The 14,744-nt window shown below is 37.4% G+C and overlaps 1 protein-coding gene across 1 annotated transcript in view; it reads right to left on the bottom strand.

Moving 5' to 3' along the window:
- Positions 1–3,299: 3,299 nt before the first annotated feature.
- The window catches only part of HHAT (hedgehog acyltransferase), a gene marked incomplete at its 3' end in the record, with an annotated part of 135,795 nt that continues 124,350 nt past the window's right edge, over positions 3,300–14,744 (bottom strand). The window contains exons 10-12 of the mRNA XM_081312858.1: positions 13,184–13,385; positions 6,186–6,330; positions 3,300–3,355 (exon numbers count right to left, since the gene is read on the bottom strand). Coding sequence (XP_081168984.1) covers positions 3,300–3,355; positions 6,186–6,330; positions 13,184–13,385 — 403 coding nt within the window. The remainder of the gene's footprint in view (positions 3,356–6,185; positions 6,331–13,183; positions 13,386–14,744) is intronic.

The following is a 14,744-nucleotide window of genomic DNA, read 5'->3' on the forward strand; positions in this document are numbered from 1 at the left end:
GACCCATGACATGAAGGACGTTTACAGCAAAACATCATTTTTCCCCCATCCTTATAGCATCTGCTATCTGGCAGACCCAATTCAGGTAACATGGACTCTCCCTGGAGTGAGTAATTCTGTAATATGACAAATAAAGTTGTTCAGATTCACTTTGCACTGGACTCCATCATTGAAGCAAAAAAAAGTTATGGTTATGAGACCTAAGTCTTACATCAGGGGTCCCTAGCCCCTGGTCCCTGGACTGTCACTGGTCTGCAGCATGGCAGAAACCGGTCTGTGCGAACAAGCAAAGCCCTATCTATGGAATGAATGAACATGAAACCATGCCCCCTACAGTCCACAGAAAAAAACCTCTCTCCACAGAACCAGTCCCTCATGCCTAAATGGTTGGAGGCCACTGTCTTACATGGTTATCTGGGACGAATTTGGTCCTGTTAAACCTGAGGACCTGGGGCTCTTACAGCTGTTGGTTCAGCTGCCTCTGTATTAGATCCATCCACTCCTGTTTGGTCAAGATTTCCAGGGAGAGGGTTTGGGTGATGATTAATTCTTCCTTGAGTTAAGGTGTGGTTTTGCCAACTCTTAAGGTGATGGTGGTGTGCTCCCTACTAAAGGGTTATCACTCGGCCCAACCAGTTTGAACAGTTTTCATCTGGTTTTCAACCTTCCCTTTGTAGAGTGGAGAAGGTACTTGCACTGCAATTTCAACAGACTCTGGATAAATATGAATCATATCCAAAATATTACACACACACACACACACACACACACACACACACAATCAGTCGCAAAGCTTCATAAAATGAAGATGAAGATGAACTACTGATGGCAAAGCCCACAATTCCTTATTAGAAACATATTTCCATTGCTCTTAATCTACTACCCACCTTCCTTTGCAGTAGAATGTTAACCCATCTTCACTGGTCAAAAATGTTCACCCTGCATCTAAAGCATCTTCAAATTTTATCTTATACCAGCCTTGCAGCAATAAATTAGTCATTCTTGAATACATAAATTAGTTCTGGCCTGATTACACTGACAAACAATTGCATGGAAAGAAGCTTTGAGTTAATGTGTAGTTCAAGACTATGCAAGAAGACAGCCTTGCAAGTAGCACATCTAATGTACTTTGATTACTCCTTATAAACATAAGGAGTAAACATAAATTATATAGTGTAGAAAAATTACCCATGAATAGATACTGTTGAAAAGTATTAAGCATAAGTAAGATGTCCAAATGAAATATAATTTCAAAATTCTTAGGAGCTAAATTGCTTGCAACAATCCATGATTGAATTATGCACTCATCAGTGTTCTGCTACCATGCTCGTCTCAGAGTGATAGTAGAATATAATATGAACAAAATGATCCATACGTCTACTGAATTCAACATGACTTGACATACATATATATCAGGAACTGAAAATTTTTCAGATCTTCTATATTTATGCATTATCATATGATGGTCCACCATTGTAAGGTGTGTGTTTTTTTCCTTAATGGGGATTATCTTTTACTTGGCAAATCCATTTCAAACAGTTTAAATATTTTAGACATTAATGAAATTACATTCCTCTTAGCTGTTGAAAAACCCTTGGATAAACGTTTCCCATAAAGTAATGAATTGCATCAACACACAACACTTAAGAATCTGTCCTATTAAGAGTACCCAAAATTTACACCTGAATTCTTTGGAGAATAAAATGTCTAAATAAATGTTAAAGAAAATCCTATTTGTGTACAAGCCCTTCACTCTCAAGTCACTTGACTAAAAATCATTCATTCCCTGTGAGAATTCTTGGGAAGTTCTACCTAAGGTTAAAGACGCGGTGGCTCAGTGGTTTAGGACGCTGAGCTTGTCGATCAGAAGGTTGGCAGTTTGGCGGGTCAAATCCCAAGTGCCGCGTAACAGAGTGAGCGCCTGTTATTCGTCCCAGCTTCTGCCAACCTAGCAGTTCGAAAGCACGTAAAAATGCAAGTAGAAAAATAGGGACCACTACGGTGGGAAGGTAACAGCGTTCCGTGCGCCTTTGGCGTCTAGTCATGCCGGCCACATGACCACGGAGACGTCCTCGGACAAGCGCTGGCTCTTCGGCTTTGAAACAGAGATGAGCACCGGCCCCTAGAGTTGGAAATGACTAGCACGCATGTGGGGGGGAACCTTTACCTTTACCTTTTTACCTAAGGTTAGTTAGTCATCTCTGATAATTGTAAGTATTCGCAGAAAAGTTTTCTGCTGTTCAGAAGATCTGATTTCCGCAGTTTGATTTACAAATTACCCATGTTCAATTTTAATTCTGATTTCATCCAGTGGCAGGTATTTACTTAGTTCAGCTATTTGTCCATGATCAGATCTTTTCAGAACTTTATATTCCTCATTCACATCAGCTAATGTCTAATTTATTACTCCTTTTAATTTAACAAGCTTAAAAGGAAAATGCTAGCTTTTATATAAACCATACATGGAATCCTCTTAATGGCCTTTTACTGCTATTCCTCAGCACAATAATTAGTATGAATATATCTAATACTTTCACTCTTATACAGTTATGTGAAAGTGTCCAGGGGTAGATTTCAAATGACAGTTCCTAATGGTGCTTTCAAACCAAAAACAAAAATATGTACATGTTAACTGATAACAGCTTTCCATTTTACTGGTGCTAACATCTACTTCTTGGAGCTGCTGTCATATTTTCTCTAATGCATGGGACAGCCCGGGATAGTCATTTCCACAATGATAACGTTTGAAATGTCTCATTTGATCATCATGGTTATTGATGCTTTGTTTCTCATCTTTTAAAAATTGGTTCAGATAAAAGAAAACCTGAAGTAGAGCAGAACTAATGATAGTAGCAGAAATACTTATTGAAAATACTAAGTAGAACACTGGAGGTTTCTTACAGATCTTATGAATGCTATTGCATCCATCTATCTCATTAGATGTTACAATTCTAAATAATTGTAATTAATGGTAAATAATATAAGCCAAATCTGTACATCATGGATTATGGTCCCCCTGCAGTTGTCAAATGTCAACCTCCGTACACCTTAACTGCATGACGTATGTTGGGGGATGATGGTACCTGCGCTCCAATATAACCTGCTCCAGCTCCTAGAATTAAATAGGACGGTCTCAAAGCTTCCCTCACCACAATGTACTCAATGAAAACAATAGATGGCTAATTAACATTCTAATTCAAAAGAGTTCATTTTATTTCCTTTCTTGTACACATAATAGTTTTTAGCTACAAGGCTTCATGGAACAAGGAAGCCAGATCTGAGGTAAAAATTGAAAGCAGCTATTCCAGAACTTTTGCAGACTTCAGACCAACAAATCCCACTGCAGAGTGAGAATCTATAAATATAGATTAGGGTACATGCTTAAAAATCTACACATCTTTCCTTGATTTAAAATTGCAGTCTTCCAGATCAGTTGTAAATGCAATACCTGTCCAAAATAATTTCATTCAATAGAAGTCTGAACAGCCAAGACACTCTATAATCTCAGAGCAAATCATGCTTTCATGTCTTACTTCTAAAAATAGCCTGCAAATTATTTTTAAAATATTATTCTTATTTTATCATGAAAATGACTAGCTTTCTATTTTTATACAAAGAATCAAAACAAGTTTCAAAGATCAAGGGATACACTATTTTCTTTCCAGTGTGTGTCCATGTCACATTCATTCCAAAGACTATTCTGCTTGTTTTTTTATGAAACTGTAACTTAAAAAATAAGCCTGTCAAAAATTGTAAGAATTGCATATATATGTGGAAGTGCTTCTCTCAAAAGGCTGTAAAAGCGTTTCCCTTGGAAGAAAACCATTCCAATTGTATTTTAATATTAATTTATTAGTGTTTACAAAGTATTTTATTCATTCCAAATATTACCTTAATTCTCATGTTTAAACAAGTAAGAAATACACTGCAATATTACAAGAACTGATTTAAATTATTAAACAATAATTACATTATTATATTATTATTATTACATAATGAATAAATTTAATAATTAAAATCAATGAAAATTATAAGAGCTAGTTTGGTCTAAGTGGTAAAGGTGCTCGCCTAGAAACCAGGAGACCTGTGAGTTCTAGTTCTGCATAAGGCATGAAAGCTGGGTGGGATATTTTGGGCCAGGTAGTCTCTCTCAGCCCAACACATCTTTCAGGGTTGTTGTTGTGAGGAAAATATGAAGATGAAGGAATATTAGCTATGTTTGTCACTTAGAGTTATTTATAAAAATAAGAAATAAAATTTAAAAATCTTAAGTCTTAATCTTAATGAGAAGCAAGCAGCAGATTGGTTTGCATTAAAACTTCTCAAATGCCACATAGCAGAATCAAGCAATACATAACTAGAATAGTATGTTCATCCAGTATTGGTTTCACACATACTGTATATAGATAGATAAGAATTTGTAGCAGGAAGTAAATAACAGGGGAATTGTTGGATCATGCAATTAACCTTATTTTCAAGTTCTTGCAAGGAATAACAATTGCTCTTGACCAATTCACTAACTGCATCTATTCTACCTGTACTCAAATTTGGCTTAAAGTAAAAATTAACAGATAAATTTTGTAAAAACAAAACCAGACTTGATAGGCCTGATGAAATTCCTCACAAATTCAAGCCCAATTTGGGACTGAAAGAGATAAAACTATCCTACTTGACTTCCAACAGAGGTAGACCCTCTTCATGTCAGGAAAAACTGTATATTTAATTCCATACAGTAGAGATCCCCAACCTTTTGGGCACCAGGGATTAGTTCCGTGGAAAGAGGTTTTTCCGTAGACCGGAGGGTGCATGGTTTTGTGTGCTGCCTGCATCCCACAGATGGGGCTTTGCTTGTTTGTGCAGACTGGTTGCTGGCATGCCACGGCCCAGTACTGATCCTCGGACCGGGGGTTGGGGACTGCTGCCATACAGGGCATTCTTGGGTTCACACAGATTGTTGTACAAAACCTTGTGATTCAAAATCATGTGCCTAATTACATGGAAAACACATGTCTATTGTTGAATGTTAAAATGAAATGCTCGAAGGAAATAAAAGTGCTCAAATGAAAAGTCATATTGTGCTAAGATTCAAATATATTTCAGAAAAACATAAGTACCACAAGCATATATTGGACTGGAAATATGTAGGGTCCTCCTGAAGGACAACAAGGACAGATTTAGTTTCTTGGAATAACAGATACAGAGACATCTCCATAAATGCACAAATTAATCTAATAGTTTTCAGTGTAGCTTCAAAAGGAATATATGGAGCTGTCATGATGGCTGAACACAGTGGTAATTGTAGCCCTGTTATCTCGAAGCCTTGAGTGTACATTTTCTATCAGTTAAATGGGTATCAACTGCTTATGTCAAGCACATATCACATATAAACCTACCTAAGGTTTTATTCAGCATCAGCAATTGTTATTCATTGGAATAAAAATTCTAAACAACTCCACAACTTTTTAAAACTGGTAATAAAATTCATTATATACTGAAACTACAAAAGAGTAAAATACTATAAATAAAATAAGGAATTATGATATATAGGAATGTTAACAATCTAAATATTGTATATTTGGCTGGGCAATGCTTTATTTGAAACACAAAGTGTGGTGGCGCACGTGGAAACACAAACTCTGCATCTGTTTGTAAGGGGGCAGCTAAGAAATCCTAAGAAAAGATGTGCCTAATAACACAGCTGCAGAAGTGTTGCTGTTATGTTCTCATATGCTCCTAATTGCGGTACAGCCTACTCTGCATGGCTTTCTGAATATTCAATGTTATAATTTCAAAAGACTATAAAAACTCTCTTACAATCTTTAGTTCGATTATATAAAACATAACTCTTATCTTAATATATCTTTTACTGATGAAAAACTTAAGTTTTTACCTCGCTCTTTATGCTAACACTGACAAATAATTTGCAGTTTGATAAATTCACTAAATTAGATTCAAATTGCACAAAGCAGTATTTATTACTATTCTTACCATCAGGATCTAAATATGGTTTTGGTAGAAAATGCATCTCAAATAAAACAAAATAAAAACAAAGATCAGTTTGAAAGCCAACAAGCCAAATTGTTGTTGTTATACTGTAGTATCAAGATTAAGATATACCAGCAATGTATATCCATGCAGGAATTTTTAATAATTTTTAAAGAAAAATTCAGATTCACTTAACTTGCCTTCTTTGAAGATCTTGTTCCAATAAATTCTGCCAACATCATTTCCACCAAGAAAGATGAGGTTTGAAAAAATCAAGAAAGTGGTGGATACAGCTGCCATTGCTGCATGTAATCGACGAATTCCTCTTGGGGATAAAACCCGGTTCTAAAAAGATAAAAATTAAAAGACAGCTTAAAATAAAAGCCCGTACAATTTTAATCCTGGATTAACTGAAATCTATTTGTTGTTGCCAGATTAAATATTACAAGGGTGGGGGCAGAGTGTTAAAACATTCCAGAAATAATTTTCAGGTGAAAAATTTTAATCCACAAAGTACACGGGCTTTGTGAATTGTATTTAAATGCTGCTAGCTCTGAAAGTTGTCTTTAGATTAGGTTGAATAGCAGTTAATCCAAGTCAACCATTTTGTGTGTGTGTGTGAGAGAGAGACAGAGAGAGACAGAGACAGAGACAGACACACACACACACACAGAGAGAGAGAGAGAGAGAGAGAGAGAGAGAGAGAGAGAGAGAGCACGAGAGAGCACTACATGGGTTTTTTTCCTCTTTGACAGGAAGCTTTCAAAATCGTAGCTTTCTTTCTGACAGCAAAAGTCTTATTTTGCTTTTCCGTATTCTCCTATAGAAGTAGCACTTAAACTTATATACCGCTTCACAGTGCTTTACAGCTCTCTCTAACCAGTTTACAGAGCCAGCCTATTGCCTCCAACAATCTGGGTCCTCATTTTAACAACCTCGGAAGGATGGAAGGATGAGTCAACCTTGAGCCGTTGAGACTATAGCCGAACAACTGTCTAAAGGAATCACCATTTGAAATTTCTCCAGTTTCTCCTGACAGTTATCTAATACTTGCTTTATTTTTCTTTCACTGAACTGAATGCATTACAGTTTTAATTGATTATTAACTTATTTGATAGCCCTGTATACAATTATCATCAAATGTTCATATCTGATGTGCCATAGATCTCAAATATGTCTTGATAATATATATTGATTATTAAATATAAATTGAATTTTAGGAATACATAAGCCTGTTTCTAATCTACTACATAGTTTTTAATAACAAGAGTCAAATAGTGAAATATTCACTAACTTTTCCATGGTATCTGCTTGCTTGGGAAGAGCTGGCCAAGTTTATATGCTCTGGACCCCGATTAAACAATGCCATCTAACAGAACCTAGGAAGCCTTCCTTCTCTGTCATGGCCTCTGTTATGAGATCCTTGCAGAAATTCTTGTGGCTCCCATCCCCAGGGCACACCACAAGCCCCGAAAACCTAGATATATTCCCAGAATTTGGAGGGTAGGGTGGATTTGGCCCCCTTAATAGACATGATTTTTATGCTGTTGGATGGATTATTTGTTTAATTAGGTTGTAATATGCATGTTTGTATTCTTTGTTGAGAGAGAGGCAATAGAAGCTAAGCTCTAACATAACTGGCATTATGAGAGGTCCCAGTCTGTAGTCTTAGTGCCATAAGCAGTAATAACTATTTATTCATGTTTAAATATTAAGAGATAATTTAATTTTGGCCAACTTTAATAATTTGCGTTATGATGAAAAGTTTGTATGACAGCAAATGTGCTCTTAAACATTTAAAAATCGCAAAGAGCACAAATAGCTGTTTTAAATTTAAAAATAAGCATATTGATGTTTTGAATGGTGATGAAAATGGAAGGCTTAGGATCTCATAGGAAACACATGAGTATAATAATTTGCTTTGAAATGTGGAACGTCTGCAGCTCTTGGAAGTCAATCTACAGCATGACTCAACATTGCTTGGATGAGAAATGGTAGTGAATATTTGGCTATGGAGCCTTTTCATGAAAACAAACTGATTGCAACCTGGAATTTAAGCAAATGATGTGCCTGGCTGGTAGAAAAGATCCTGCATATAAATATCATCTGCCAACTTCTGAGAAAGGGCTCAAAAGGGCCATGCCTAATGACATGTCAGAATACAAATTCCTTTCATAGTTTTCCAGGAACTCCATGAACAGCAGAAAAGGCAGCCTCTGGGGAAAAATATGATTTCTTATGTTGTTTTAATATCAAATTCTAAGGTAAAAAATGAATGGAACCAGACTATGGTACTCTTGTGAGTGAAAACAACACATTATCTTTCATCAGAGAGAAATTCATCTTTCTGTCTCCTATGCCCTGTATTGTTACGATCCAGTCTTTGGGGATATTGGTTATTCCCATGTAAGAACATTTTGTGATACCTAGCAACCACTAACAAGGGAAAGAGAAGAGAAATCCAGGCACTTATTATCAGCTATTGCTGAATCCTAGCCAAGAAGAGAGAAGCAGTCCAGTTTACACAGGATGGCTGTGCAGTATCTTGCCACATCAGTGACTTAAGGATACGGCCGTTCATTCATCCAAGGATGCCTCACTATAGACACTAATTGCAGAAATGGATACTTAGTTCTGCTGAGATGGCCAGTTCTTAAATGCAATGTTTTTTGTTTCTGTTTCTTTATAGAGCAATTAATTAGTACATGGATAGCAATCTGCATCAGTACAATGCCACCTGGCTTTCCATGTACTGGCAAAATATTGTGACCATGAAAATCTCAGTTGTGCAACAACACCAGTCCTACCTGCTCTTGCCTTGCGCAAGAACTGTAACATGATGATTTTCTCAATCATTGTGCTAAATTTAGCAGTTACTCCAGCTGTCACATTTCAAATACACATATTGATTTTTCTTCCAAATCCTGAATAGATATTTATAACAACATTGATATATCAGTAGTAATGCTAAATACAGTAATTTTTTAAAAGAAATTGTAAAAAGAAAAAGGAGTTTGAATGCCTTGTGATGTGAAGTTAGGGCAGGAAATTTTTAATTAATTCATAAAGATACCCTTTAACGTAACTTCTAGGATTCCATATTTCATGCATGACAAGCATAAAAATATTTGCAATATTTGAATATTAGTTCTGCCTAGGTCAGCTGACTCAGGAATTCTGGGAGTTGAAGTCCATGAGTCATAAAAGAGCCGAGGTTGCCTACCCCTGGCCTAGGTTACCAGAGAAGAAGATTTGTAAAAATTCAATCTATAAGTAGTCCTCGACTTACAACATGTTACAATGGCATTGAAAAAAGTGACTTGTGTATACTTTTCATACTTGCAACCATTGCAGCATCCCCATGGCCATATGAACAAAATTCAGATGCTTGCCAACTGACTCATATTTATGACAGTTGAAGTGAACTGGGATTGTGTGATCACCTTTTGCCAAGCAAAATAAATGGAGAAGCCAGATCCACTTAACAACAATGTCACTAAATTAACAACTGCAGTGATTCACTTAACAACTGTGGCCATAAAGGTCATAAAATGGGGCAAAATTTTAGCAACTGTCTTACTTAGCAATAGAAATTTTGGGTTCTATTGTGGTCATACGTCAGGGAATACCTGTACTACAAATATTGCCTTTTGGATGATCAAGCCCAATGCAGAGAAAGCAAACGAAATACTGAAAGATATTTAGCATCTTAATCATCTGCTGGGCTGAAGGACAATGCATTTTATAATAAAGCATCACAATTCATTACAGTACAAAACTGTTGATGGGGGAGGGAAACTCCTGAAGAAAAAAAAGGATTGAATTGAAATGATATATGTCAGGAATTGCATACAGAAAACAAGAGATAAAGGGTAAGCAGCTGTATCTTCACCAAACATATAAGTGCAGCAAATTATTTTACCATAACCAAAGTATTCTGTGAAGTTTTCATACATCTTTCTTTGTTTAACCAAACATACTTAAATAATAAACTATCAAGTCGATTAAAGGCATATTACAATAGTAATGATATATTTAAAAACTTCTGGTTAATTTGGTAGAGGTGTAACTGCTTTCGAAAGTAGTTTGAAAGGGTGCAGGGGAGGCCCTATTTGCACACTTACAAAGTAAGCTTTCCCCACAAATTCCTTTTCTGACCCCAAAATCGACCAATTCCTGCATCAGTACAGTATATATTATAAGACAAAGGCATAGCTTTTTTCCCTCTAAAACAGAAACATGAAGTTTACCACTAGAGTATTTTTAGCTGAGATGAATTTCAGCCTTACATAACTCATTTTCATGCAGCTTTGCTTGTTGCTCACTTTTTATGTAACTTGTTGAAGGCAACTTGTCAATTACAGAATTTGTTCTGTCAGTGGGCATAAAAGGAGCACTTTCCCATTGCAACCCTCCACCATGCTTGCTGAAAATCTGGTAGACTTCTCTACATCATCATCATCATAAAGTTGGAAGGGATCTTGGAGGTCATCTAGTCCAACCCCCTGCTCAGGAAGAAACCCTATACCATTTCAGACAAATGGCTGTCCGGTCTCTTCTTAAAAACTTCCAGTGTTGGAGCATTCACAGCTTCTGGAGGCAGGTTTTTCCACTGGTTAATTGTGGAACCTAAACTCTCATAGATTGTTTCGGCAACAAATAGAGTGGCTATTGGTGAAAAAAGAATAATTATTTCTTGATTCTGCTGGGGGGAAAAAGAAAGAAATGCAAAAACAGCACTGAATTTCTTTGGGTGTCATTTGTGGGCTCTGTTCTTAGGCTGCTTGATATTTTACAGTGATATATTTCTTTGCTAATTCCCACTTCACTCTAGTTTCACCTCATCTCCAGTTTTTCAGCCACTATCCAGGGAATTACCGCTTGTAGCACCATGCGACTGTTTCTTCTTCAATTCTAAGCCAGGATTAAGCAGTTCACCACAGAGAAATAGGAGAATAAGAACGAAGGCCTAACCCGCCATCCATCAGATTTTCCATTAATACTTGCTCCTTGTTTCTTTCATAAGACAGAGATGCTGATTGATCACCTACACCATTAAGCAGTAACTAGAAGTTTTAAAATTATTAAACAGAGATCCATTTTACAACCTTTCAAACATTTCAAGAGCAAAATAAATTGTTGCTATAATTTATTATTCCTGGTCTTTCTCAATGGCTGTGGTCATATAGCATGACTGATAGAATCAGCCATCTCCACATTCAGTAGGCTGATTGTGATTGCCTAGAATCATATGAGCAATATGACAAAGCCAAAAACTTAGGCAACTAAAGTGTAACTAACCATTTTCCATGTCCTCCGATAACTTCTAAGGAGATTAGGAGGTTCTTATATCCTGTCTTGTTTCTTCCAACACCCTCCCCCCACAAGCCACTCCCTTTAATGGTTTGACAGGGTCAGCATTACTGCAAACAGAACTTTTCATTTACATTCTTATTCAAACTACCACAGCTACTACTCTTCATTTAGTGATCACAACTGGGACTGGTAACTCAGTTATTAAGCGAAAGTTATGATCTTACTTTAGTTTTCCTTTGCTTTACAGACCTATAAATGCAAGGATTAGTTGTACAGCTACTTTTTCATTACCATCATAACTATGGATGCTTATTGAACAAGACATTTGGAAGTTCAAGCTGGGACAGAGGAGAATAGGAGCATATATTTCAGAGTTTTAAGTTATTCACTAGTGATGTAGAGTGGAATAACTTAGCACTAATTGACAAGTTCAGAGAAAGGCTGGCTAATGAACTGACAGAGAAGCTAGTGAGGCAAGGAGCCCAAAATACCCTGGATGAGCTTTTTCTACATTGTGTAACTATAGATGGCCAGCTGGAAGAATTCAGATAAGGGAGAAACCCAATCTTCTAAATCTAGCATGGGAGAATAGCCAGGGGGAGAACCAAAGAAAAAGGGAGCATGGACTATGCTATTACTGTGGGGCCCGTGGACACGTAGCTAGATCATACCCAATAAAAACAGCACTTATAGTCACAATAATAAGAAGCAGAACTTGTAAATCAATGGAATACAAAGCCTGCAAATGACTAGTTCACTCCCAGACAGCAGCTGAGGAAAATCTCACCATTTCCCCCTCCTCAGAGCTCCGAAAGGAGGCCATCCACCATTTGAGGAGAACTCGGATAACCAAGAACATTAAGTAAGTAAGCATGTTTAATTATTTCTATTATTGTTACTTCAGATTCTGGGCAGAAAGTAGAACTTTCTGCTCTTGTAAACTCTGGTAAAAATGTAAAGGCTTTTACTCCGTAATCATTGCTGATTATAGGGACTGGTGCTCATCTCCATTTCAAGGCCATTGAGCCAGCGCTGTCCAAAGACATATCCATAGTCATGTGAGCAGCATGATGTCATGGAGCGCTGTTACCTTCCCACCAAAGTGGCACCTATTTATCTACTTGCATTTGTATGCTTTAGAATTTCTAAGTTGGCAGGAGCTGGAGCAAGGATGGGACCGTCACATGAAGCTTGAGTCTCAAACTTGAGCTGTCAGCTTTCCAGCCGACAAGCTCAGCATCTTAACTACTGAACCATCATAAAGTAGTTCCCTATTCAAGCCCTAGACTGCCCAATGACTGTGGAAACTGGCAGTTGCTAAAGGCAAGACTGGTCCTAAACCACATAGTTCCTTTGCAAATGCCAATCAAAGATTACACAGAACACATATCACTTTATGTAATTGATTCCTCCATTACAGTGCTAGTCCCATAGTTTCTTTTTTTTGGGTTAGGGCACAGGTCTGCAACCCGCGGCTCCGGAGCCGCATGCGGCTCTTTCAGCCGTCTCCTGCGGCTCCCAGTCCTCTGCCATGTGCAGTCAAAAAAAAAAAAGTGGGACTAAAAAAGTTCAACCAATCAATTCAAATATGCAGGGTAGGTGCATATCTCGCCTTGGCTCCACTCTTCAGTCAAACCCTGTTCTGCGCATGCGCGCATGTATGCACATGCGCACACATTTTTTGCGGCTCCCAGTTTTTCCTTTTGTGAGGGAACCGGTTCCGAGTGGCTCTTTCACTGTTTCAGGTTGCTGACCCCTGGGTTAGGGGAAAAGCAGTTCTAAAAAGCATTCAAGCTGGTCAGGATGCTTTCAGAAAACACACTTCAGATTTAATCCCAAACTCAAATATGATTTCTAGAAACATGAAAAAGGATTAACTTACAATAAAATTATGGACAATTGGAAAAGAAACAATCCTCTTCACTCCATTTTCAGCTGTTACTCCAAGCCAATTAAGCACAGCCCAGGACCAAAGATAGCTGTGGCTTCCATGCCAGTAGCTTACAAAAGCAAACGTGATGGCAGTCGAAAACACCATCTTAAACATGCTGCAATGAGATCCTCCCATTGGGACGTAAATATACCTGCAGGAGAAATTAAAAATAGAAGTAATTAGGACAGTGATGGCGAACGTTTTAGAGACCGAGTGCCCAAACTGCAACCCAAAACCCACTTATGTATGGTTGGGTGCCAGGTGGGTGTGGCCCACTGAGTTGGCGTGGCTGTGGTGGTAACGGCCGACTGGGTGGGACTAAATAGTTCAATCAATCAATTCCAACTTTGCAAGATTTTTTTTTTTCCATGAGAAGTTGAAATTAATTGATTGAATTTTTTTTTGCACATGGTGGCGGAGGCCTAAAGCGAAAAGGTTTTATAAAACCCAGCTTGAAGGCCCAGGACTGGGGCAATGGCGTGCGTGTCCACAGAGAGGGCTCTGTGTGCCACCTCTGGCACGCATGCCATAGGTTCGCCACCACAGAATTTGGACTTCATTGAAAACTTGGAAGATACAAGCTTTCCAAGAGTTGCTTGTTTTTATTAATGATACAAGTTTTGTCTTGACTAATTACCTGATATGCTGTATTTGCTATCCACTCTAGTTTCTCAAGCAGAGAGGATCATAACATTTTTAACAAATGTAAAAACATTTTTTCCCGCAGAAGATGTACCACCAAATTCATGCCCTATATCACTTTCAGCGGACCCACAACTGATCTGTGAACTACTTGTTTCTTGTTTGGAAAAGTGGAGGTCCAATCTTTGTTTTTATGAGAAAAGTTCTTTTAAAGTATACTTTCTTGTTTTCAGTGAAGATTTACACTCAAAATGCCACTAGCAAAAGTAGCAGCAGCCACTTTTTCTTGTTTGCTGATAATTTCTGCCTGTTTTCCAACACCTCTCTCCCTCTTCTCATCTCTACAGCATCCTTTGCATGAATATTCCAATGAAAATTAATTCTTTTATCCAAGTCCTAGAAATTACACAATCTCTTTTATTACAAATAATTCAAACATTTCTTAAATTGATTTTTTAAAATATTATTTTTCACTAGTGTGGTATGTATACTTCAGATTTGGACTAGATTATGAAAATGCAGAATTAAGGGTTTTCTCTTTCTGTAACTCATCAAGGATCCTGATAACATGGCATTCTACATTTTCTTAGTCTTAAAACAAATTGACAGGAAGAATGGCAAAAGTGGAATAACTATGTAGCACAATGACTATAGGATACAGGGCAAGTTAAAAAGAGTGAAATAGTGACACAAAACTACTGTATTTGCAATGCACACTCCTTTTTTTAGAGTAGGAAATTAACCATATTTATATTTATAGAAAGAAAGTTCAGGTCCAACTATATGACACACCCTGCCAAACATAAAAAAACATTTCGGAAGCAGTGGAACACAGCTTCCAAGATCTGCAAGTGGGCATCACATACCG

This window comes from Vipera berus (genome assembly GCF_964194415.1).
Source record: "Vipera berus genome assembly, chromosome: 1".
Taxonomy (NCBI): domain Eukaryota; kingdom Metazoa; phylum Chordata; class Lepidosauria; order Squamata; family Viperidae; genus Vipera; species Vipera berus.